General features: G+C 36.1%; 1 protein-coding gene across 4 annotated transcripts in view; it reads left to right on the top strand.

Annotated features, from left to right (window-relative positions):
- The window catches only part of ZDHHC14 (zinc finger DHHC-type palmitoyltransferase 14), a 93,245-nt gene extending 69,330 nt beyond the window's left edge, over nucleotides 1-23,915 (top strand). For 2 of the 4 annotated variants that reach the window (XM_039707089.1, XM_039707088.1), the window contains exons 4-9: nucleotides 2,714-2,851; nucleotides 6,359-6,407; nucleotides 10,033-10,135; nucleotides 11,847-11,956; nucleotides 14,415-14,517; nucleotides 22,696-23,915. In XM_039707089.1, the coding sequence (XP_039563023.1) occupies nucleotides 2,714-2,851; nucleotides 6,359-6,407; nucleotides 10,033-10,135; nucleotides 11,847-11,956; nucleotides 14,415-14,517; nucleotides 22,696-23,052 (860 nt within the window). In that variant the 3' untranslated portion in view covers nucleotides 23,053-23,915. Of the gene's footprint in view, nucleotides 1-2,713; nucleotides 2,852-6,358; nucleotides 6,408-10,032; nucleotides 10,136-11,846; nucleotides 11,957-14,414; nucleotides 14,518-22,650 lie in introns of all 4 variants that reach the window. The other 2 variants (XM_039707087.1, XM_039707085.1) reach the window with 1 other exon arrangement.
- Nucleotides 23,916-25,675: the final 1,760 nt, after the last annotated feature.

The following is a 25,675-nucleotide window of genomic DNA, read 5'->3' as shown; positions in this document are numbered from 1 at the left end:
TTGCTGCCAACATTGTCCAAGTGGAGATGTCAGAGATTCCTTTACAAAATCATTGGTTGTTCAGTTGTCAGGCATCTGGAATGCTGGAGGTGAACCTTAAGACATTGTGTTATTTCTTCATTAATGCTTTCTAGGTCATGTGTTTTTCTAAGAAAGAAGGAACAGCTCCAGATTTAATAGATTTTATATTTCTTAACATCATTAGAAGTTTCTGCTTAGCATTTGCCTCTTCATTTTGCTAGGGTTGGCAATTTTCTCCTGCATTAATAACTAAGCAGAGCAGCTCACAAGCTTTAAGGCTGTTATCTTTAAATTGCGTTTACATATTTATATTCTGCTGAGTGAATGTCTTGCCTTTTAATATACTGTTTTGTGGCACATGTCACATGCCATTCTATTTTCTGACTGAGAAAAAAGAGACCAAATTTATTTATCATAAGATTCATGTAAACCTTTTAATATGACTCTTTTTTCATTAGAGTTGATTCCAGTTTAATACTGTAGTACTGGTTTTTGTATCCAGCCTTTTTGGTCCATTCCTCCTTTGTAAATATCTTAGGTAATTACTTAACTTCACAGTAATTAGTAAAGTATTTACTGAGAAAGCAGAGCTTTTCAGTTCACCAGGAAAGCTTGAAGGTGGAAATTCAAGAGGACAAATAGGTTAAAAGCACAGAGTCAGTCCTCAGTAAGGAATGTGTGCATGTATAGGAACATGAGTTTATAGATGGAGGGGTTGTGTGTATGTGCGTGGTTTTTGTCTGCATTTATCCATCAAATAGATGTCTGCATGTATCTAAATGTTATTTCGTGGCTAGGAACAGCTTTATGTCTCTCTCTGTTTTATAATTCATTTCCCTACTGTGTCAGCATAGAGGAGAATGAATTTATGTGTACAGAATCCATCTTCCAAGACACATAATGCATTTTTTTAGCAGTAGGTTACAAAAATACCCTATGATTCTGTTTTTTAAAATGGCTCTGTAGCTGTGTTTCTTTGTGGTGTGTTTGCTTATGAGTTGTATGTATGAATGAATTTAAATGAAGTAGAGTGTTTATCAGAATATGAGGGTTCATTCAGAAACACAGATTTAAAGACAAGCACTTTTAAAATGCAATATCAATTTATTTTGGGAATACAACTGTAATGCACTGAGAAAAGGTAGTATCACCTACCCAGAGTGTTTAGTTCTTGGTATTCTTAGCAGTACTCCCTCAATCACAGTATTATGAAGCCTTATCCTAAGAAAGTTCAATAACTTCACCTTGAGTAGCCTTGTTGGAATTTGAAACAGATTTATGGCAGAAACATGTGGTCCAAACAGCTGTCACGCAAAACCATTTTTACAAAAGCCCCTGAAAGTCTCATAGACTCAGAAATCTGTTGTGCATGTTGTTTTGACGTTTTTAAAATGAAGATAATACTAAATACATCCTTCAGGAAAAACCTCTAATATAGGCCTTTAACATAAATCCACAAGTAAAATAAGCTGGTGTGCTTGGTCAGATGTGCCTTTCTAACACAGCACTCAAAGGACTTTGGATTTATAGCTTGCCTTTCCTGTGGAATTACAAATAGTTTGATAGTACGTCAGTGGAGGCATGAAAATCACAGAAAACAAACCAGGATTTGGACAAGGATCAGAGAGTGAAAGAAAGAGTCAGCATGAATGCATCTGTCTTAGGGTTTTGGATTTGATTAAAAGAACCTTAAAATTCTGTCAGTGTAATCTCTCCAAAGTAAAGTTAGGAAATGCAAGTTTGTTTCCTGGCAATAGCTCTGTTTCATTGCCCAACATATTGGGACGTGGAGGGTGGATGCAAGCTGTCTGGGGAGAAGCAGAGTAAGCCATTCCCCTCTGCTACTTTCCAGCACTGAGGCATTCCCCCCATGTTGAAAAATTATTTTAATGCCCCTTGTTTAGACACTTGTTTCTGATCCACCCTGGCCTTTTCCTATCTCATGGACAAGTTCTCTCAGGGAAATAAGGAGTAAGGGTTTTGCTTACAAAAGGAGACAGACCCTATAGTGCAAAGGGGAACAGAGCATGCAGATTACCAGGTTTTATATGATATATTTAAATTTTAACATTTAAAAAATGTTTGATGTGAATGATTCTGCGATTTTCAATGATCTTGTATGACAGCGTCAACTCCAAGTGGAAAAATAAGTGCTCTAGAATGAAGAATATCTTGAACAAAGCAGTAAAAGGAAGTGGGAAGGTGTAAATATTTCATGCTCCAAATGGATGGATGATATGATAGTAGGCATAAGTCAGAGGTGTGATCATGACAGATGTAAAGGAAAGAACCTTGGAAATTCCAATTTTGAGTAGAAGATGCACTGAAGGAAAAAAACCACCTTGTTTTGAAAAAAATCAAATACAACTGAGTTGCTAATGCTCCATGTGACAGTGGATAAATACATGCTTGCTGGTCTGACTGCACAGTTTGTCACTATAAGGCTGCTAGTTTAACAGGAACTCACCTCAGCCGTGCTTTGATTTCTTTAAAAACTGTAAGGTTTCATTCAAGTACTCCTTTTTTTTCTTTTCTGTTTTTTGTTCCTTTCTAAATAAGAACTTCTCTGTGGCTACTTTGCAAATGCCAGATTAATCATGAGTTTTAATATAGTGTTCAGAGAGCATTTTTTTGAATAAACAGCATTTTATTAATTGTTTTCCATTTTTTTTTCTTCTGCCTCTCATTTCAGAACGGTTTGATCACCACTGTCCCTGGGTAGGCAACTGTGTGGGGAAAAGAAACTACAGATTTTTTTATATGTTTATTTTATCTCTGTCCTTTCTGACAGTCTTTATATTTGCATTCGTTATCACCCACGTCATCCTTCGTAAGTATGCTGGTGAAATCAGATTACGTATGTAGCCATTTGCTTGAGTTTTTTAAGTTAATATTTTGATCATTCAGGGTTTATTTATTTATTTATTTGTTTGTTTATTTGCCTTTTCTCTGAAGCATCACAATCCCCAGTGAGTCCCATTCTGGTCTATAGTAGGTACTGCTCATAGTAGTCATTGGCCTGGCACTGGCTTTACCTTAATGCAGTCTTAATTTTTTTGGTTTTGATTTTTTTTTGTCCTTTTATGGATGATTAATTGGAAGAGCATCATATATACTGTATGTTTAAGTGTACAGGTAGTATAATTTACCTAAAGAACTTTTGTGTGCTTTTTTACTGTAAGCATGGGTCACTTGCCATCCAGACAAAGAGGTAAATTACTAGAAAATAGATTGGAGCTATACTTTTTGTAGTTTCCTGCTTAGCTTTACACCATTCTCAACCCAATTTTTACCATGTGTTTTTTTCATTTGCATAGACATTCTGAGAAGAACCAGTTCATAATAGAGTGAATCAGAAATATTAATGAGTTTGAGACTGATTTTTATTTGTATTCTGAGTTGCATTTGAGATCAAAACTCTTTTAGGTACTGTCTTTTGTTTCCATACCCCTAACTAATTTTGCTGGCTCCTATATGGTGATGATGGTGACAGGTTGCATGACTTGTCTTTAAGCACCTTTTGTATGTTGGTATTTTTAACCCATTATTGCTAAAAGAGCATTCTGTATTTTTCACTTATTATATAGAATATTGCCTTAAAGAGTGTTTCTTTAACCAGTTTAGAAATGTGATCTGTTTATTCCTTTATATTCTGTATTGCAACAGAAACCTGATAGAAATAATAATTTCAGTATATAACACACAAAGTTATCTTGATAATGATAATATTCAGAGAATGTTTTACTGGAAAAAATATGTCAAATTGTGCTCAATTTCTAAAATTGTTTACAGCATGCAGGGAAAAGTTGTATTTTAAAGAGCAGAATTCCTCCTCTTATTTGTTATTTCCAAAACTATGATGCAAGCACTGAGAGGCCCTCCTATAGCTAGTTCCTAAGCTAGAGCTGGGATCTGTACTTCTGAGGGAGTCTGAATGAACAACTTGTTTACATTACCAGATACAGCATTTCTAATCCCAGTTGGGAAAAGCAGAGATAAGATGTATATATTGTTTAAAAAAGATAAATTATTGGAAAAGGAACATCTGCCACTACTTAAGTGCTTGTTACTTATCTGGGCATACATGAGCAGATACATGCACACGGGTTTTTTCTGCAATCTTTGCTAGTGTTCAGTAGTTGAAAACATTCCTAGTCTGACAATGTAAAGCTATTTTTGACAGTATCCTACCTTTGTTTCACAAGGACTTCAGTGCTTTTTCTTTAGTTTTCAGTATGTGAGTTACCAATATAATGTCAGTATTTCATGTTATGTTTGTTAAGTAGGTTTATCCAGTGGATTGGAAATTTACAAATACCTAACTCCTGAGTATGATTTAGACAAAGAGCAGAGTAATTAATTGTGCTTTTGTGTGGTTGAGAAGCACTTGAACATTGTGTAGGTGTTACAGATTACGTATAGTAAATGTTAAATACTGAATTGCCTGTCAGCTGCAAAATATTCTTGCCATGGAGGTTCATCTACCTAGAATGAGACAAGACAAAATATCCTTAAGCTCTAAAGATTGGTCAGTCCTCAAAGGCAATGGGAGCAGGTATGAAATGTGATTAGTTCCTTGAAGTTTGATTGATATACTGAAGCTTCAAGCCCAGCTCTCAAATTTGTCTGCTATAAATTTGTCTTGACAGTGTCCAAAAAAGAGTTCTTTAAAAATAGTTTTTTCTTATCACTCCACTCTCTTTGTGCCTACCATACCTCTAGAAGTCCTCCTGCCTATCTTTCTAATAATTACCACTCAACAATTTGTGTTCTGGTTTGTAGCTCTTCAGTTCTTTAGCTGATGCTGACCATTAAGCAGGATTCTCAGTTACTGAATGTGAACCTTTACTCTTGGCATAGACTGCTTTTTGTTAGCGTGGCTGAAGGAAGTCTCGTTTCTTTTTGCACTATATTTCAAAGTCATACATAAGTCCTGGAAAAATTATTTTAATGCCTCTTGATTTAGACAAATTTTTAAAGTTTGTATATTTTTTATAATGCATCTTGCAAGCTGGCATTTTAAGATTTTGGTGGGCCTAAGTAGTGATGAAGATATATCTTTCTTTTTCTGTGGCCTTCTGAGGCATACATTGGAAATTTGTTCTTTCTAGGTTTAAGAATATGTGCACATAACATTACTGAAGATAATAAAACTAATTTGTGAATCAGTTACTCAAGATTCTCTTCCTTCTCCCCAAATTGAGCACATTTCCAGTAGTAGTATCTGTCTTTACAGTTACTTGTCTCTCTTTGAGGCATCAGTATTTCACCTGTTTGTTTTGGGCACTGGAAGACTGTGACTAGCAATAGGGTATAGAAATTACACCTATCTGCTGCCATTGCCATTAAGGATGCTAAAAATAGTAAGAAGGCAGGGAAAGTTCCATTAGTGTTGTACCTTGAGACTAAGAACCAATTATAAGAGTCTGAAAAAGCTCAGAAATACAAGGTAAGTAACTTCCCACTTATAACAATAAAAAGTAAAACTGACCAGATAGGTATAGAGAATTATACCTATATTTCTTTCTTCTTGTCAAGACAAGATTCTTCTCTCCATACAGATCTTCAGATTAATTTAGCTGAGTGGAAAATTTTTGTTATGGGGAAAACTTTCAACCTGATGCATTTAAATAATTTGTGTTCTACAGTAAAGTTCGAACTGTGTGCCTGTAGCTATGTCACATTAAGGCAGTTTCTACAACAAATTCAATTGTTGCAATCAGAAAATTGTGAAATCACCCTATTTTATTAATATCTCATGGTTATGGAACCCAAGCGCTTTTTTACTTTGCATGCTTCTACACTTCCAGATGATGGGCTCATGCTTCCTTTGAGCTATTTTCAGCTACTAGATTGTCTTTTATTTGCCCAGAGAGAATAGTAACCTATTAGAAAAATCTTCTGTGTAAGTGCAGTAGGAGAAGAATTATAAATAAGAGAGCATCAAAGGATGCAAAGTTGGGAATCTGAGTTTATAGAATAAATTTTCCAAGTCAAAAATTACTTTGAAAAATGGTGTTTCAAAACAAAACAGGAGGTTATAATTTTTGTTTCCATATTAGGTCTGAAAAGGACAGGGGTAATCAGAAATCTTGTTCATGGGAAAGTATGTGTGCATCAATTTAGTATGACTGAGAAAATATCCTGCAGATTCTAAACCTGATAAGGACTTTTTTTGATGTTGTTGCTGCTGAGCAACATATTCTCAGCTTCATATTAGTAAATCTATTCTATGATTATTTGGTTATCTTCAAATGTTAATAATTTTAACTATAGTAAAAACAGCCCATAGTCCAGTTTCTTGCTTGGCTGGTAATTTTGGGTTCTATTTCTACAGGTTCTCAACAAACAGGGTTCCTCAATGCTCTGAAGGACAGTCCTGCAAGATATCCTTTCCCTGAAACATATTGTAGATTTTGTTGCAAAATAACATCTGAGATGGTTTTGATGTTTCCTTGCTGTTGTTGACTTGTGCTTTTAGACTTTTATCAGTTAATGATTTCATCACTTCCTGCGCAATAGGATTTCTTGCCACATTTTGGATGTAGGAAAGAGACTATAGCCTGGGGTGGTTTTTATTCTTTGTGTTTTGCAGAGCAGTGCTCTTGAAAAAGATCTGTAGTTTCTATGTCCATTAAATATGCTTCATATTTTGTGGTGGAATTCATAAATACATTTTGCACTATACACATGCTGTGGTTTCACTAAAAGCATTCAAGGATTGTTCTGCTTTTACAACTGAAGGTATCCAAAATGGCTGATTATTTTCAGGATAGAAAATGTAGGTTTTGAAATAACAGAAACAACATGCTTTCCTTGAAGAACTCAATTTCTGAAACTGCTGTTTATGTTTTTAGATAAGTCATTGTCAAATAGCAACTTGCATTAAGTTACATAGCACTGTGTAAATTGCATACACAGGGACTACAATTGCTGTTCAGCCTGGAAAAGACAAGACTCTGGGGAGATTTCATTGAGGTCTGTCAGTATATAATGAAATCTCATAAGAAAAACAGAGAGGCTTCTTAGCAGAGCCTGTGGTGACAGAAAAAGGTTTTAAGCTGAAGGAGAGAGGATGTAGACTGGCCATAAGAAAGTTTCTGCATGAGAGTGGTGAGATATGGGAACAGGTTACCCAGAGATTGGGCTGATGCCCCATCTCTGGAAATGTTCACAGCCAGGCTGGCTGGGGCTCTGAGCAACCTGGACTAGTGGAAGACGTCCCTACCCATGGCAGAGGGTTTGGGACTATATTACCTTTAAGGTCCCTTCCAACCCAAGCCGTTCTGTGTTTCTATTCTGTAAATGCTCCATGCACTGTTTATCACTTCATGGGAGCCTTTTGTATATTTACTACTCAGTGAGAATGGAGCCAGAAAGCAGCTAACATAATAAAAAACGAGAAACTGATGAAACCATTGGTTAGTTTCTGTACAGACAGTAAGCTTCCCATTGCTTATGTATATGTTTTGAATTATTCCTGTCTGAATAAACAGTTTTCACCTCTCATAAGGACACTATAAAATAATTCTTTCCCATTTGTCCGTTGTGCCTCACACAGTTTGCTTTTCCACACAAAGATAGGAAGAAAAAATTGTCATTTTTAGTTGTGCATAGAGACCTCTTTCCAGGTAATTTTCCCAAGTGTCAAATTGTTTTGTGTGCTTGTCTTCATCAGGTAGAATCACTGAGCTATTAAGTCCCTTTTTAAGCAAAGCCATGTTCAGATTTTTTTAAAAAGCACGAACAAACAGTTCTAAATAGAGTAACAGTAGCTTCCAATTAAAACAATTGTAGTAAATTCTTACAAAAGATAATTCTTTCAAACTATTTTCAAACTGAGAATAGCTTTCAGTTCTCTTTAAATCAAAAGAGAATTGCTTATGCATTTGAGGATTTTTGTACAGGAACAGTGGCCTGGAATTCACAATTTTTGTTCAGAGATGTGCTGCTTTAAAAGGCTTAGTAGTACATCCTGCAGAAATGCCTGGTTTGATAGTGATGTTGGACAATTTAAAAGCTTGGTTACAATTAATAACAGTAAAAAATTAAATTGTCCAAATAGTATTGGGAATGCTACTTTGGAGCCAGTTGATTCAGGCACAGAGAACATGGCCATTTCAATTTTGCTAACAACTCTGTGCAAGATACTGAGGGGAAATATACTGTATGATGCTAGTAAGATACTATATCATAATATGCCAATGTTGTACTTTGCTGAGAATACATTGCTTTTTTGTGTTTGTTTTGCAGTTAATGGACTTAATTTGAATTAGTGGATTCTGGTTAATTTGACATAAACTACCCCGATATTCTTGAGTTGGTTTTGGATCATTGTGTGAGGAACTGAAAAATGTCCCTTCCTGTCGGGAACTGAAAGAGGTCTTGAACTGGAAGGAATTCCCCTCTTTTTTCTTATTTTTTTCTTATTTGTTTTTTTCTTTTTTTTCCCCAGTAGGAATTACAACATGGAGAGAAAACTCACTTTTCAGTACCCTTTTGAGTGTAATTGAGATGAGGAACATCCTGTCAGTGATATGTTCAGGTTGCGGGGAACTCTTTTCCCTCTAAGGTTCTTCTTTTCTGACCTGGTGAATCTTCCACCTGGTGTGTAGATTCTACCCAATCATGCTCATCTGCAGCCTTCTTTACTATTTCTACTCTTTCAAAGCCCAATTTGTATTGTGCATGATGTTTTGGGCTGTTTCCTTCTTTTACACATTTTGGAACCCTCTGCCAAGAATCTGTTTCCTTACCCATTATCCCTTGTACTCCTTGCTTGAGCTGTGCCTGTTGCAGACACTCAGAGTTTCTGTCTTGTGCTGGTTTGGCATCACACAGCCTGAGGAGGAAATGAGAGGCAGAGTAGTGAACCTGCTGCTCAGCAGTGCACTTTGCTCATCCTGCTGCTTTTGGAGCAGATCTGCTCAAAATGCAAATGGCTCTTTTCTGGCTTTAAACCACTCTGATTGAAATAGATCCAAGGGAAGATTATACAGACACTTGAGGTATCTCCCAGCTCATTATGGGTGCGCAACACTGCAATACAAAACTCTTTACTTTTAACTAATGTTAGGATTTTTTATTGCAGTTATTTATGTTCATCCATGCCATTTCCAGGCCGTGTCTCTGTGTAATGGTCAGGAGCTGTCATATTTTTCTTCTCTTGATAGGTTCAGTAATAAGGTGTATTTTCTGTGTTCTAAGGCTGTGTCCTCATTCTGGAAAATTTTGAGTTGACGTTGTCTTGGAAACTGACTTCACTAAAGGTTGATATGGTTAATATACAGATTATTTTTATCCTATTCTTCTCTCATCATTTTGTTCCTCATGATTAATTCTATGTATTTTTCTAGGAACCAAAACCTTTTATTCTATTGAATCATGTTCCCTTAAAAAATCCCAAAAATATTGAAATACTATAGAAAATACTATAGCATTCTCAAAGCAGATGTATTCTGAGTTCATGGCTGTTTTGTGTAAATAAATAAATAAATAAAAGCTGTAGAAGAAAGCCTTCTACAGAAAGTTTGGAAAGTTCCTCTTTATGCTTGATTCTATACAGTTTAGAAGCAACTTTACTGTCTTAATTATGAGGTAATGACTCTAACTTTAGAGTTAAAAGAATTATACAAACTGTATTAAGTATGCAATGTTGAGTACTGACTGTGTGCATGTGCACAGTGGAGGTGAGGATGCTCATGCTGGACATGTCCCTGTGCTGTTCCCTGTAAGTCACACATGATGGCACCCCGCGAGCTGCCACCCTGGGCTGTGCAGCCCTGGACACTGCACCTCACACCCACAGGCTGCTGGCTGGACACACTCTTCTCACCGTGTCTGCAGAGTGCTGTGTCTGGCCTAGGCAGATGCCTAGAGTTTCTTTTTTATTGACCCCTTTGAAGTACTCCAGAGATCTCAAAGGACTTGTGAACTACCTTGTATTATGTGACTTTAACTGTTATTGGATTTTTTCCCCCATTTGTGTATATTTCCTTGACTTTTAATTACTGTGCTGGAAGCTGTGGTGTGTTTTTTCTCAGTATGGTCCATTGTTGGCCTCTCAGGTTTTCATACGTATTTGATCAGCTCCAATCAAACAACAAATGAAGATGTAAGTTTGTAGTATATTGCTACATGTGTATTTCTAAACAGTAATGAGGAGGTTTTTCTCAAGTTAGACATGTCTGCATCGTTTTGTGAATACCTCAGTAGAAAAGAAGGAAAGTAATATGGTCATGCTTGATTCAAAAGATCAGATGAAATCTTTTTGACAATATTTGTTGAGGTTTGAAAATGGTCTCATTATATACGTAGTATTTCCATTATGGTTTACATATATAGGATCTCTGTCTTGAAATAGGAAAATACAGGAGGGAGGAGACAAATAAGTGTATTTTATACAGTAGGAAATTAACAAGTTCTTTTCAGTATCTCCTTTTCACTGGGAGTGGTAAATATTCTTTAACTCAAAAATTGCTTACTGTGAAACTTGAAAAGTGTGTTGAATTCTCTAAACAAAAATTTCATCCTTTATGTTATCTTACCTCTGAAACTTTTTTGCCATTCTGAGGTCCAAAACCTCTGGCAAGGAGTATATGATTAATTTGAAGTTCAACTTTTTCATTTCTACAGCTGTCTATTTTGCATATAGGATTCCTTTGTTTTGGTGTTGAATTATGCTTAACTGTGTGTAGAGTTTTCATGTGTCCTTCCCTAAATAAAAGGTGAAATGTGTAATGAAAGGAGAATATAAAATCAGCTATGGAGCTAATGGTATAGAAGGCTTTTGGAAATTTAATAAGTGATATAACAAAGCACTGCAAGCTTTAAGTTATTTTATTGTAATTTCCTGTTGTGCCTTTTTCATAGGTATCTGGTAGATATAAAAGTAGCATCTTTTGTTTTTGTCAATTATGTTTTGTTATTCTTTAAGGTCACAGTTAAAATTGTAAATATCAATCATCCAGAAAAACACTTCCCAAGCAAAATCAAAATGAATTGTCCCTCAGCATCAAGTATCAAAACAAGTAGCCTGACTTGGAAGAAATCTGCCTTGTTAATAAGACAGATGAGATACCCAGTTATTCCTCGGTCATTAGATTTATGCCAAGGTTGTCTCTCTAGATGGACTTAGTGTGCTTCCACCCTCTTCCATCAAATAAATGTCTCTTCTGGATTGTTGAAAGATAGATAGCAGGGAACTGCAGCAGTGGAACATGTCTGAATATCAAGTAAACTGTTCAGTAATTTAATGTAAAACATAAATTCCCAATTGAATACAGCAAGACATTTTACTCAGGCTCTCAAGTATCTCACAAACAGAAAAGCAAACTAGCTAAGGGAAAATGTAATAGGCAATAAAAGGTAGCAATGACTGCATTTGCTTTATGATATTTTAGAACCTTTTGTGAACTTTAGGGAAGATAATGTTGTGTGATATTGTGCAGTTTGAAAACTTACCCAAGAGGATGGAAAAGAAGCACTCAGTTGCTGGCTTTAATCATATTTTGCAATTGAGCCTCTTCTGTAAAACATGCTATAATATTTGTAAAATTGAACTTGGACCATTATGCTTAGATGCTGAAATTCCTGTTTTGAGTATATTGATCTCTTGAGATTGTGGGTTGTCTACATCTGTGGAGCTAAAGCATGTGCTCGTATGGTCCAGCCTTCATAACAACCCAGAACTCTTAAATTGTTTGGAAAGTGTCATTATGGATTTTCTGTGGTCTCTTCTGCAAGTAGCATGTTGAAACTTTAATTTCTCACAGCCATTTTCTGTATTGTATTACATGTGATGCATATTGTTCATATCTCTTCAGATTAAAGGATCATGGTCAAATAAAAGAGGTAAAGAAAACTATAATCCCTACAGTTATGGCAACATCTTTACTAACTGCTGTGCAGCTCTCTGTGGGCCCCTTTCTCCAAGGTAAGCGTATCAAAAGTATTGTTAGCATAAATGAAGCCATGTGATGATTAATGAAAAAATTATTCTTCTTGATTATTTGAGTTTATTCAGCAGAATGAAAGTTTTAGATTAGTGTCTGTTAGAAGCTTTAAGTTTTTCTTCAGTGGTAAAGAGATAAGTTGGTAAATTGTGTTTAAACTAAGTTAGTGATCAAGTCTTGTAAAATTACATCAGAAATGGAAATAAGTTTGTTTGTTATTTGTACTTTCACCACTGCAGTTAATACCATAGAGCAATAAAAAATTTCTAGTAGTTATCTGTTGCATGAAGGTCAACCTGGAAGTTTATGAAACTTTTACATACCCAACAAATGTGACATGAGTTGAGGAGAGTTGAGGAACCTTAAATCTACAACTAGCTTGATAATTGTTGATTTTTGTCTTTTAACTCTGTAATGTTGTATTTAAATGGACAGTATTTTTTTTTTTATTTAATACTGTTAACATATATATATTAAACTGATTTTGGTGGTCTTACACCAACACAATTCCAAAGAACATGTAATGGATTATGTTTTCCTGAATACATTTTCACCTCTGGAAGTCTGAAATATTTATATATTTCAGGTTGGAGATGTGTTTTCATCTTGAAGAAAATGTAGTACAGAGCTGAGTCTAGAGAAATAAAACTGGAAGCCAGAAAAAACTTAATTCTTTTCTTATTCCAGTGCTCAGTGATTAGGCAGTTCATGTACTACATGCACATAGAGGCCCATTTTCACTGTAGAGAGGGGCAGAAAAATTTGTAGATAATTTTGTGGCCTGCTCCTTGGTTGGTGTGTTTTGCTTTGCCTGGAATTGCAAAGTTATGAATCTGAACAAGAAGAAAGAAAGTAAATTACTTTATGGTCCAGAGTCTCAGGGGTTTGTTTGGAGTGAGATTTCTGGCTTTGCTGTCAGGAATGTCGGAGGTGGTTCTTCCATGAGCAGTCGGAGTTTAACGGGGGAGACTGACATCTTTTCCTAAAGGGGAAACAGCAGAATAGAGGTTTCCACATACAGGGTTACCCCTGGTGAGGGTGAATAGCTTTGTTTCTGCTTCCTGCCTGTATAGATGTTGCCTGAAGCCAACCTTTTAATTCTGAAATTTTACTTTTGATAAAAGTATGTGACATAAAAGCTTGATGCCACACTTCAAATTCTTTTGACTCCAAATGGAAATCTTTATTAAAACTACAGCATGTTTCTCAGTATATGAAATAGTATATTAGGCTAATAAAAGTAGCAGCACACAATTGGACCAGGCTGGCATTGACTCATGTGATTTAGGAGAGTTTGTGCATTTTTTCCTAAATTCCATGTAGCAACATTACTTATACAGACATTAACGTGTATGTATAGAGGTTCTGCAAGGAGGTATTTTGTGACCACAGGGAAAAATTTCCTGACTGTAACATGTAAATTATAAGCTTGTGCCTTTTACTTTTCATCTCAGCTATGCCCAAGTCACTAAATATTCAGTTTTTTCCTGAAATTCTGGAAAAGTGGCTTACCAGTAATTTCAGCTCAAAATTCAAAACCTTCAAGTACCTTTGAGCATGGAATGCAGATGAAGAGAGGGTCCATAAATAATCAAAACTTATCTCACTTATGTTAAAGATCCTTTATAATTTTTAAACCTGTGCTACCAAATTCAGAATGTATTTTACGTGTCGTCAACAGTGACTTTCAAATCTTAATTTGATCCTTGGCTGTCAGCATAGGTCTAACCAGTATTCTGGTGCAACAAATTATATAGCTTCTCTAGGCATCTTTAATCTTTAACTAGGTTGGATTATTTCATTCTGTGTATTTGGTTTTAATCTTACACAGATTTTTTTTTTTTGCTTACATTTAGTTATTTCTCCATAGAGCATTTTCTTAGAAATAAGAAGTTTTATGAGTGCATCACTGTGGTAAGCACAGTGCAACCCTATAAAGCAGTGTTAAGTGGCTGTCATGAAACACCTGGCAAGTTAAGTTGTCTGTCAGAAAGAAAGATTAAGTTTTCTTCATTCCTGCTAAATTTTGTGATTAAGTAGTTTCAATTTAGATGTGGAAGCTGGTAAAAAAAAGGAATCTTTAAAAGAGATACTGAATCAAAGTGCCCTAAGTGAGTTTTGTCATTTGTTTTTTCACCTGTGGTTTAAAATTCTTTGGTTTTGTGGTATCTGCTGGTAATCTTCTAAGTCTATGTGATAAAAATCAAAAAAAGTAGCAGTGTGTGAGCTTATATGACAGGCAGTATCACAAAGAACAAGTACCTGGTGAGTAGAGAATGAAGCACAGTACTTCATTTGACTAAAAGGTAACATTAGAATCTGTTGGTGAGGCATTAAGGTCTGTGTATGATAGAAAGTTTTTATTTCTTTCTATTGAGAGGAGCTAGTTATTGATCAGCAATGTCTCTAATACTTCCCTTTACTGTGATTATTCTGTAGCTTAATTGACAGAAGAGGATTTATACAGCCGGATACACCGCAATTAGCAGGACCATCAAATGGCATTACCATGTACGGGGCCACACAATCCCAGAGCAACATGGTAGGAATCATCCCATAGTGTTGTTCATCAGGATTCCTGTGAATGTTTTTCTTCTCCACTTTCATGTGAACTAATCAAGTAATAACTAACTGGATACAGCTGACACACTGGGTGGAATGAGTTCTTTAATAACAGTAAAGAAAAAATACCCCAAAGTCCAAGGCTCTTTTTAATGTGCGTTTCACACAGTGTAATAGTTACTGCTCATGAATTGTAAAAAAAAAAAAGAGTCTTTTCTATGCTGTTGATTTATTGAATATACTGGCATTTCGACTTTTGCTGTTGACACCTACTGTGTTTTGAACTGGAATATTCAAGTATCATGGACTTACTCTGGTTCATCATTTTCCTAATTATTATTTTGTGTGGCACTTTCTTCATACTCTATTTCCTTCTTTGCTTATGCACTGCGGTTTTGCATAGATTAATGTATTTTAAAAAGCAAAGATGAATAAAGAGGAGTTTCTAGGGGAGAAATATTTTGAAGAAAGAACAGGAGGACACTGAACTCGAACAAAAAATGGCTACTGAATTGTTACAACAAAACTTCTTTAAATGTCTTTGAAACTGTGCCAGTAGTATTTACTTTGGTTTTTTGCTGGTAGCATTAGCTATCATTATGGAAGATAGGATTTCCAGTGCCAAGAAGAGAATAATTGGAAAGGGATCTTTTTCTGAAGGCAACCATCTTGCATATGTGCCTATTTCTGCATTGTTGTCCACATATCTTCACTTTATGTGGGTTCTAATACTTTCTCAAAGAAGATGTGAGTTATGGATACCCTTCTTCTGCCAAAAAAGAGAAAGCCACGAGGCCTTCTGACATAGTTCAGCCTTTCTTTTGAACAAAAGAAGAAAAGATGCACTCTTCCAGATAGATTAGTTTTAGTCTCACTCATAAACTTGTATAAAAATTTTGCAGTAGTTCCTAAGCTGATTTTACTTAATGTTTTGAGAATTAAATAGATTTGTTAGTTTCCCTAATAAGAAAATGTATTAGAGACATGGTATTAAATCTGAATCTTCTGAGGTACAGTTGAGCAGACCAAGGTAATGCTCTATGTCAATTTTACTCAAAATATTGTAACTCTGAAGAGAGAAAAGTGAGTTAAAAAAAAAAAAAAAGAGAAAGCAAACACTAGAAATGGGCTGAGGTCTTTCAGGGATTACCCAAACCTTCTGATGCTGTCAAGGCTTCTTATTTGTGAGGATCATAAACCCACAATGTGTCCATGGCATTAAATTGTCTTTGTCATTGCAAGAATTTAGACACTATCATTATTCCTAGATATTAATGAGAAAATCTTTGCCAGTTTGTGAGAAAATTGACTACGTTTGTCTCTAGAAATGGAGAAATCTGTTATGGTATTACTTTAAATCAAACACGTAGCTGTCACAATTTTAGAGTATAATACCTCTAATTACACAAATTCTTTAAAGATTTCTTCTTATATCCTGGAATGAACTGGAAAATAAGCTTATATCCACATGAGCTGGGAAAAGCCTGTGTTCTTTAACAGTTATCAGAGTTGCTCAGAAATGTGCAGATTTCACTCCTGAAAATGACCTCTTAGAAAAGCTTGAAAAATGTAATGTGTCTTGTTTGGTTTGAAGGAGTATTTTGGAGGACTGTAATGCCATTTTTCTCAGGGCATCTTTTCTTTTCATCTGTATCCAAGACCAGCTGGTTTCTAAGGACTGCTGGCTATCAGCAATAAAATTTCTCCCTTGAGTTTTGTTGTAAACTGTTAAAGACTGGCTTAGTTTACCCATCTCTCTAACACTATTTTCCCTTCCCTGTTGAAGGGACTATAGCTGGTACTGGAGCTGGTGTTATGATTTCAGATAAAGACAGACAAAGTGAAATTCCTTGACTTAAAGGGGCATATGTAGATCATAGCTGTAGACCATAACACTTTTTCAGTCGCAGAAGTTTGGCCGTTTATACATCATCAGAGATATTTATACTACTTTAGCTTTATTTATACTACTTTAATGCTTTTTGATTACAAGAAATAAATCAGTAGAAGTCTGAAGTGTGTTTCAGTACACCTTTGTGGTGTGACTCTCTTGATTTTGTTGCAGAATGTATTATGTCAGCTCTTCATTCTAGATGTTACCCTGCTTAATACACAGTGTGCTAAAATATCTCTCCTCATCACTGATAAAAAAATAAAGATTTAAATCAGCATATTCTCTCTCACTTGTCTTCTCTTATTCCTTCCCTCTTTCATTTCCCTTTGTTCCCTCGAATATTTTACAGAATAAGCTAGGTTGGAAAAGACCTTTGAAATCGAGTCCAGCCTATGACCAAACCCCACCTTGTCAACTAGACTATGGCACACAGTGCCACATCCAGTCTTTTCTTAAGCACCTCCAGGGATAGTGACTCCACCACCTCCCTGGGCAGCCCATTCCAATGTCTAATCACCCCATCTGTGAAGACCTCCTTCCAAATGTCCAACCTAAACCTTCCCTGGTGCAGCTTAAGACAATGTCCTCTTGTCCTGTCACTAGTTGCCTGGGAGAAGAGCCCAACCCTCACCTGGCTAAAACTTCCTTTCAGGGAGTTGTAGAGAGCAATGAGATCTCCTCTGAGCCTCATACTTAGGCTAAACAACCCCAGCTCCCTCCGCAGTTCCTTATAGGAGTCACTGACTTGTGTCTTTCTAAACAGAATTCTTGTGTTTCACCCAACAAGTCTCTTGTCCCTCATTAAGTCTCTGTGGGTTCCTTAGTAAAATACTCTCTTTTCATTTATTTTAATTAATCTTTTAGCTTAGCCTCATTTTTGCAGTTCAGTTCAAAATAAATATCAGGCTAAGTGTAAAGTTGCCAGACACTGGTTTTCAGCACAATACATTATCTCTTTTTCAGAATACCATTTGTGGGGCACTCTTTCTGTTTTTAATAGCTTTTGTGGTAGTTTTGCCTCTGAGACTTTGAATATTTAGTACAGCATCTACCCTACTCATGGTAGCGACCCAGTTTGTCACAATCTCAGAAAATCAGAGCTTGATTTTGGTTTTTTTCTAGATCTTCATAGAAGAAGTTTTTCTCATGTTCTCTCCATAGTATCTACCTTGTTTTACTAAAAGCTGAATCTCTGTTTACTTCCCTGAAGGCTGGAAGCACATACAATTATTTTCCTGGTGCATTCCCAGTGTTTTTAATTTCTTTTCAATATAATTTGAAATTAGTCTGGTAAATTCATTAGCCAGCTTCTTAATATCCTTATCCACATGAAAAACATGGTCACTTGGAACTCATAATCTGTAGGTCTGGTAATTACCAAAGTATTTCCCTATTGCATTTTATTGCTGATTATTTTTATGAGCTCATTATCAGTTTGATTACCCAAGTATTTTCTTTATTCTAAAGAATTTTTTTTGTATGAAGCACAGTATCTCACCCATTATGATATAACAATTTTCTCTGTAATTTATTCTTTCTTTTATTTTAAAGCTTTTTGTGTGTGTGTGTTCTGAAAAAAGTTTTTATTTACCCATAAACCCATGAATTACCACTACTTGGGTCTGGACCACTGTAGTACTTAGTTTTGCTGCAGTTGATTCTTGGGTTTTGATATAGGGTATTTTATTCTTTAGTGGTCCATTAGGGGGAAACAGAGAATTTGTCTCATTCCTTGATTTTTTTTTTTTTTTTTGATGAATTAGTTTTGTTTATATTTACTATGATGTCTCTAGGAATTCTCTCATGTCTTATAAAATTATAGACTTTGCTTTGGTTTAAACTCCATGTCAGGACAGGTTTATTTCCTTGTTTTTAAGAAATGTCCTTATATTCTTACATTCCTAGGCATTTCTTCTTCAGTGTATAGGTAGTTCTGTGTGTCCCAAATTCCCTTGTTTCTAATTCTCCATTTCCTTTCCTGGATGCAAATTCTTTAGTGTTTTCTTACATATATGTACTGCTGAAAATTGTAGGAATTGTACTGCATGCACAACATTTATTACCAGTGATAAGTGCAGGAAAGTCCTCTCCCACATGTTCACTTAAGTATTTCTGTTACTGATCTGGAAATAGATCCAGCTGACTCAGGGAGCATTAACTCTGACCGTCCTTTGCTTTTCATATTTGCATTATTAGGAGTAAGTTTTTCTATCATGACAGTAACAGAATTGGCAAGGAACACAACCCCATTTTTCTGGGAGTTTTGCAAGTGTGTTTCCTTGTATATTTATTGATGTACTTCCCAGACACCCAAAACAAAACTCAGGGCTCTTACCAAGTCAACATTTCCACTGTCAGAGTTGACAGAAGTTTTTCCTTAAGGCATTTTACTTCACGGGTAAAATGGGTTACAGGCACATGCAAGTAAATAAATTTCAGCATTTGCTTTGGGTTGAGATATGTTTTAGGAGCAATTCTTTTCATAGTGCATGTTTACTGCATTTTTATTCACATCTCAGAGCAGTGTTGGAGCACATGAACTAGATTTATTGTAGAAGATACATCCCTGGAATGCACCCAAGTTGCTCTAAGAATTCTCAGACTTTCAGTCCATAAGAAAAAACAGCCTCCATTCTGAAGTAAAGTCTCTGGGCCAAGTGTAGCTTCCTGTTTGGCTTCAGAATTGTTTCATAGATGTACTCATCATGAATCTCTCTCTACTCATCTACTAGCTCTGTACTGCTTGATAGTGGAACCATTGATTTGGGGGGCTTCTGGCTCAGCTGTTGCACAGTATCCACAGCACATGGATTTTGATTGTGGAATCCTACACCTGCTGGAAGCAGTTACACAGCTCTGTCCCTCCACTCTTCACCCATCTGTTGTGCCCAGAATATGGTATTTCAGCATTCTTCCTGTACCTCCATGCCCCTGTCAGCCTCCTCTGAACTCTGTGTTGTTTGTACTTTATTCAGAGATTGTGAGACTACTCATCCTGCTTTTTTCCATCTTCTGAGAACTGTAAAAATTCTTGAATGTTACTAACATTTAGGAGATTTTAAACTTAAGTTTATTTAATATTTAAAGTAAATAATTCTGATTATTTCAAAATAATCACATTTAGAAATGTGAAAAATATATTGCCATGTACAACAATGTTGTTATATTTTCTGTGTAGCTTAGAAAAACAGATTTTCTTCAGGAAAAAAATTTTTCCTTAGTTGTTTGTATTTATTGTGAAATAAACAGTATTCTAGGTTTTGTCCAATTTGCTTCAATTTCTGCCTTTTTATGTGGAAATAAACAGATATCTAAAAATTTCTGTGCATATACTTAGTTGAACTTCTGTACTTGTAGAACTTATTAAACTTGTCCTACCTTCAGAATCTGCTGTTTTGGAAACAGTGGAAATTTTAAGTGAAAAATAAAGTCAGCATATCTGAAATAAGAAAATGCTAGTAGAATAATTTCTGCAGTAGATTTTTAGTTATTTAGATTTTAATGCTCAGCTTCCTTTTTGTTACAGTCATAGGCTTTTTTGTTTTATTTGAAATTCTGGTGTCGGATAATTCACGTGATTAGTAGCAGCTAAGACTTCCTGCCCTAAATTTCATTCAGTCAAGAGTGAAATAACAAAATTGACAAAAAAACCACCACGCCAACCCTATAGCAAATATGATTTCCTTGTTTTAGTTTTGTGTTGGTTGCTTGGACTCAAGAATAGTCTACCTGTGTATTATGTGTTGTTTCTATGAGATGTTTTGAGAGCCTCATAGAGCCACATACTTTTTCTGGCTTAGACTGTGTAATAGTTCCCTTTCTAGAAAGTTATTTACAGCCTGGATTTTCCTAAGGATCTTGTGCTGATCACTGTTGAACAGACAAGAAAAAAAGAAAAAGAAAATTTATCTAAATGAAAGGAGAGGCTTTAGGGAAGTGACAAGTTCATGGAAAATGAAGAGATATTTAGCACCTGAAGTTATAACACTAATGGAGCTTTATGAGGCTACCTTATCTTTTTGATATCAATTTAACTGAAATGCAGTAGCATTCCGTAAGAAGAAAATTAACTCAGACTATACAATGAGTTCAAGTAAATTATCCTCAGCTAAAACAAAGCTGTGTACTTTTATTGCCTGGAACACATTAATGATTTCCTTTTGAAGATCAGAACTGAAGGTTGACTAAAGCAATAAGTCAGCTGCTAACATTATTTGTTTTCAGTGTACCCCAGTGGTTATAAGCATTCCTTTGTTATTTAACTTGTTCTTTGGCTACTGCCTTTCAGAGAAAATAGGTTTTGGTGGTCTTTTTGAAGTTTGAAAATTCAGTTAACATATTTTTAAAGTGTGCATAGTAAGGTTGGTTGAAGTTTTAATTTAAATAAGCAGGCGTGAATAACAGGATATTAATCAAGAATTAATTATTCACACTGAATTACTAATTGAAAGCTTGACTTTAAAAGATGCTGACAGTTTTCTTCTTGGTAAGGTAGTTAAGCAAGGTTATGGCTTTAAGCCTGTGAGTAATCCCTCTGAAATGATAGGGAACCACTTTAGTTGTTTGGCTGGGGCTGTTCATCATTTTGTGGGGCAAAGATTGCTTGCAATTTATATGAAATCAGTTTATGTAACAGGAGGTCAGTCCATTTATCTTTCTGAAAGCAGAAGTCTTGGAAATATGCACCTGAGTAAGGATTGAGCTTCTGCCTGTCAAAAGTAATTGGTCTAGAAGTCCTAAACCACTTAGAAGTGTTTTAAACACTACCTATCTCTTATGATCAAGTAGTCTGCTTGCACACTTGCTGAATGTTAGGCGTGTGCATCCCTCATTAAGCTATTCAGTGGTGAAATTGGAGAACCTGAAAATAGCAGAGTTATTTTAATTAACCATTGATAATCGTGGTTTTCATCATACAATAAAGGAGGCAAAAGTCTTCCCATGAGTTTTCAGAGTGTGGCACAGTGGCGTATTAAACTCAAATGGGTGTTTTAGGGAATTGCCTATTTTGTAACAATATTAGTAACAATGGTTGTGGTGAGGAATATCTGAACAGATGATGGATCTGTAATATGTAGTAATTTGATAAAAATCGAAGATGTCAGTCATAGAGCAGAACATATTGCTTTAACAGAATACTTGAAATAACAGTGAATAGGATGTCTTACCTCTGGAGATATCTTTTATTCTGCTTGCTTGCCTCCAAATGTCCTTCATTGCATTTGTAGTTGTATTCACTGATTGTAGAGGTTTTTCTTATTCAGCAGAGCAGTACTTTGGCAAATGAATCGAAAAATATTTTGAAAAACTGTGATGTTATAACTGATCAGGCAATTAATTAAATATTTTTTTTCCTTAGCTCTCAAAAATCATGCCAATTCATGTTAAAAAAACTTAATTTGGCAGTAGGTGTACTACCCACTTAGTTAGCTGGACATTACTGAAATGCATACCTATGTATTATTGTACATAGGGTACAATTATAGGGTAATATTATATAAACTGTTTTTAGGAATTGTGTAGAGCCAAAAAAAACCATTTCTGCTAACACTCACTGAGCTTAACTGGATTTATATAATGCTGAATTTGGCTTATTATTGAGACAATGCTTGCCAGAAAATGTGTGTTTTGTACCTTGATTCGTCACATTGTCAGGATTAATCAAGAAACAGCCTAAAAATCAGTAAGGTTGATCTCAATGCATCTGCAGTGCTGCCTGCTTTCTACACATCCTCTGGAGTATGGAGTATAGTGTAGGACATTCTCTAGAATTTATATATAATGTATTAAGTTGTGAGGGGAAAAATTTTACTCATAGAGCTTTCTTACTAACTGTGTAAGATATCTCTGTCAAAAGAATTCTAGTTCTGGAAAACCTCTGTGGTAGGTTAATTCCTACATGTGAGGAATTCCTACAGTTAAAGGAAAAAATTGCCTAGTGTTTTTTAAAGAACCCTTAAATGAACACTGTAAATGTATATAATAATTTTCTTTGATAATAATCCAAAGCATTGGCTCAGTTATGCATGTCTTTCTTTTTTTTTTTTTCCTGGGCAGCATGCAGTGGGCTGTTTGGGTGGCTAACCATGGAATGATACTAATGGCTTTCTTTTTTTCTCTTCACATCCCATTCTTTTCCATACCTTTTTATCCATATTGTCCCTTTTTTTTATTCTCTGTTCTGTTTTTATATGATTTTGACACCCTTCCATTCTACAGTGTGACCAAGATCAGTGCATTCAGAGCACTAAATTCGTTTTGCAGGCTGCTGCCACCCCCCTCCTCCAGAGCGAGCCAAGCATAACTAGCGAAGAGCTCCCTTTACCAGGAAAGACTTCTCTCAGTGGGCCTTGTGCAACTCTGACTCTAGGGCAACCAACACCACCATCTTCTATGCCTAATCTCACATCAGATTCAGGTTTGACAGACATCATACCATTAAAAGAGGAGCACGAAGGCCATCAGTTCCTCACTCCCGAAGAAGCTCCGTCGCCGCCCGGGATGCTGCCGAGCGGGAGCCCCATTGCGCACAGCCGCACCATGCACGTCCTGAGCCTGGCCAGCCAGGACTCCTTGCACGAAGACTCGGTGCGCGGCCTCGTGAAGCTTAGCTCGGTTTGAGCAGCTTTTCTGAACATCACACCATTCCCCGGTGTCTATACAGATCTGTGCTTGGCAGGAATGGCGCTGCAGTACCGCTGTAAGGCTTCGTAACATGCCTGTAATGGAAACTTTATCACTTAATGGAGTCTACTAAAAAGGACAAGTTATTTTTTTCAATGGAGCTATGGCATTTTTTTGACCAGGTTGTTAACGGTTGTGCTTTGATGGTGACTGCTTTTTACTTTTAAATAAAACCAGAAAAGGTCAATAATCTCGTTTCCTGAAGCTGGGGTACAGTGAGTTGGAAGCCAGCCTGTAGCAAACACCATGTACAGTACTAAAGAGAGAGATTCTTGGATGTAAGTGTCATGCTCTGTGTTCTATGCTCTTGTAATACACACTTGTTACGGCTTACCACACCTGTGGCCAGAATGATCTGCACTTACGTGTTATGCTACCAATATTTGACATAGAAAATTGCCATTCCATTTGTTAATACAAAACAAAACAAAAGACTGCAGATGTGGATTTGCATGCCACGCTACAGTATGTGTTACAGTGGTGTTGGTATTAAGAGAAAGTGCTGCTTTTTTATTTGTGACTTTCAAAGTGCTGTTTCGTTTAAAGACAGTACAGCAAACAAATTAATGGACTATATTTTTTGAATTTATTAAATTTTATTTTAAATTAATCAGTGGTGCCTAGAAGATGATGAATTACTGATTTGATCATGTTGCATATCATTTAACCTTATGTTTAAGTGTTTAAGTGAGGTATTGTGTTGTGCCATACCACAAGATCCTTCCACTCCCTAATGTGATACAATTACCTGTGGACCTCCAATAAAATGACATCCTCTATTCCATTGGTGTGTACAGTTATCCTTGCACAGCTTTCATGGGGCAAAGAGGGGGAAATCATGACTTGTTGAGATAGTTTGTAAAGATTTTACTGGAATATGTGTACATGATAAAACTAGAGCTATGGAGGAATAGCTGGTTACAATTAGGATTGCTTCACCATTTTTTATGGTTTTGTTTGAGCTATGTATTTGTTCCCAGAGGAGGTCTTTATTTGGAACCAGTAGAATTAACCTCTGCTTGCACTATAATACAGTGTGGCTGAAGGGTGAGGGGCTTAAGGTTCAAGACTAAGACAGAGCTTAGTGAAGTAATCTTAAATGAATAATAATCTGTAGCTCTTTCCCAGCCATTGTTCGTCATTTGTATTTGTCCTTTGAATGGAAATTTTGATTTCATGAAATTCTTTTGTGCTTTTTGTTTGCCTGTTTAAGTAAAGCACAACTAGAAGATTAAAGAGAATTTTATAAGTATTTTTTGTGACAGCTGAAGAGAACCTTTGTTAAGCTGAAAAACTGTAATAGCTTTAATACTGTATTTACCTGCTTTTCAGGGTGTGGAGCCTGGATTCTTCTTTTCCTAGGACAAATTGCGTACAGAATGGGCTTTATCTGATGTTTCTATGGCATGGAAGCATTTACCAGTTAAGAAATGTAACAGTTCTGTATTGTTGACCATGGTCATTCACTGACTCCCAGCTAAAAAATCTTTTTTCTTTTAACTTTTGTCGTGGATATTGAGAACAATCAGTCTGCAGAAAATCATGCACCCGTGCTATTGAGGATTCAGACAAAATACTGACAAAATCCCTATTCCTGTAAGCTTTCATGAGCAGTCTGTTTCTAAAACTGATGATGTTACCTTGGGCCTGATTCAGTGTGTAGAATATAGCAGTGCTTTCTGTCTGTAAGTGCCACAATGGGTCCACCAAAGAACCTCAGGCAGACAAATCTGTCCTAGTTATTTAAGCCACTGAAGAAGCTCTGGCAGACAACTCTGTCCCAGCTATTGTAAACCACCTTCCCCATATTTTCCAGAAGCTGGGACAGTCTGGAGTTCTTTCCACCAGCCAAAGCGTAGTGACAGACATGTCCCACTTGGCTGGTCTCCCAGTAAGCCATGAGTTTCAGCACTTCTGTGTCTGCTCTTGAAGAAGTCAGTGATGCTCATCTTGATTTCACCTTTCCCTGGCATGGCTTCTTTGGTATGAAGCCATGAACATCTGCATTAAAGCAAACAGTGGATTGAGGGCTGGAGATACTGGTCTGATAGACGTGGGTAAAGAATCCCAGCTTTGAGTTTGTAGACTAGTACTTGATGAATCATTCTCTTCTCTAATAGGTGTCTGTGGGTAGTTAACTGTGGATGCATTACTCACTACTTAGAAGGGCAAGTCAAATATTTTAATATGGTATCAAAAGTTTCCATTTGTACAAGTCATGATGAGGATGATTATTTTAAGGAAATTGTTCTTTTTAAGTTTCCCTGAAATAGCAGATGGATTTTATGTTTCCAAGAATACCGGCTTCGTGACAACATTTGTATGTCACTGCCACTAGGGAGTAGTGAGGAAGGCTCTGTGCACAATAAAATTAGTGTCAGTTTTAACGTGAAAGGGAAGGGAGGGGGACAGGATTAGAGTCTTATGCTGTTTGCCTTGTGCTTGTGCTTTTCACCATCATTTTTTGAACCTTCTGTTTTGTTTACATGGGAAGTGTAAGAATTACGAAACATGGTGGAAACAGATGTGCTGCTTCAAATGTACTTGTTCAGGTGGTTTC

The sequence above is a fragment of the Passer montanus genome, unplaced genomic scaffold (genome assembly GCF_014805655.1).
Source record: "Passer montanus isolate IOZ18808 unplaced genomic scaffold, ASM1480565v1 scaffold2, whole genome shotgun sequence".
Lineage (NCBI taxonomy): Eukaryota > Metazoa > Chordata > Aves > Passeriformes > Passeridae > Passer > Passer montanus.
This window is presented reverse-complemented; position numbering and strand designations above follow the sequence as displayed.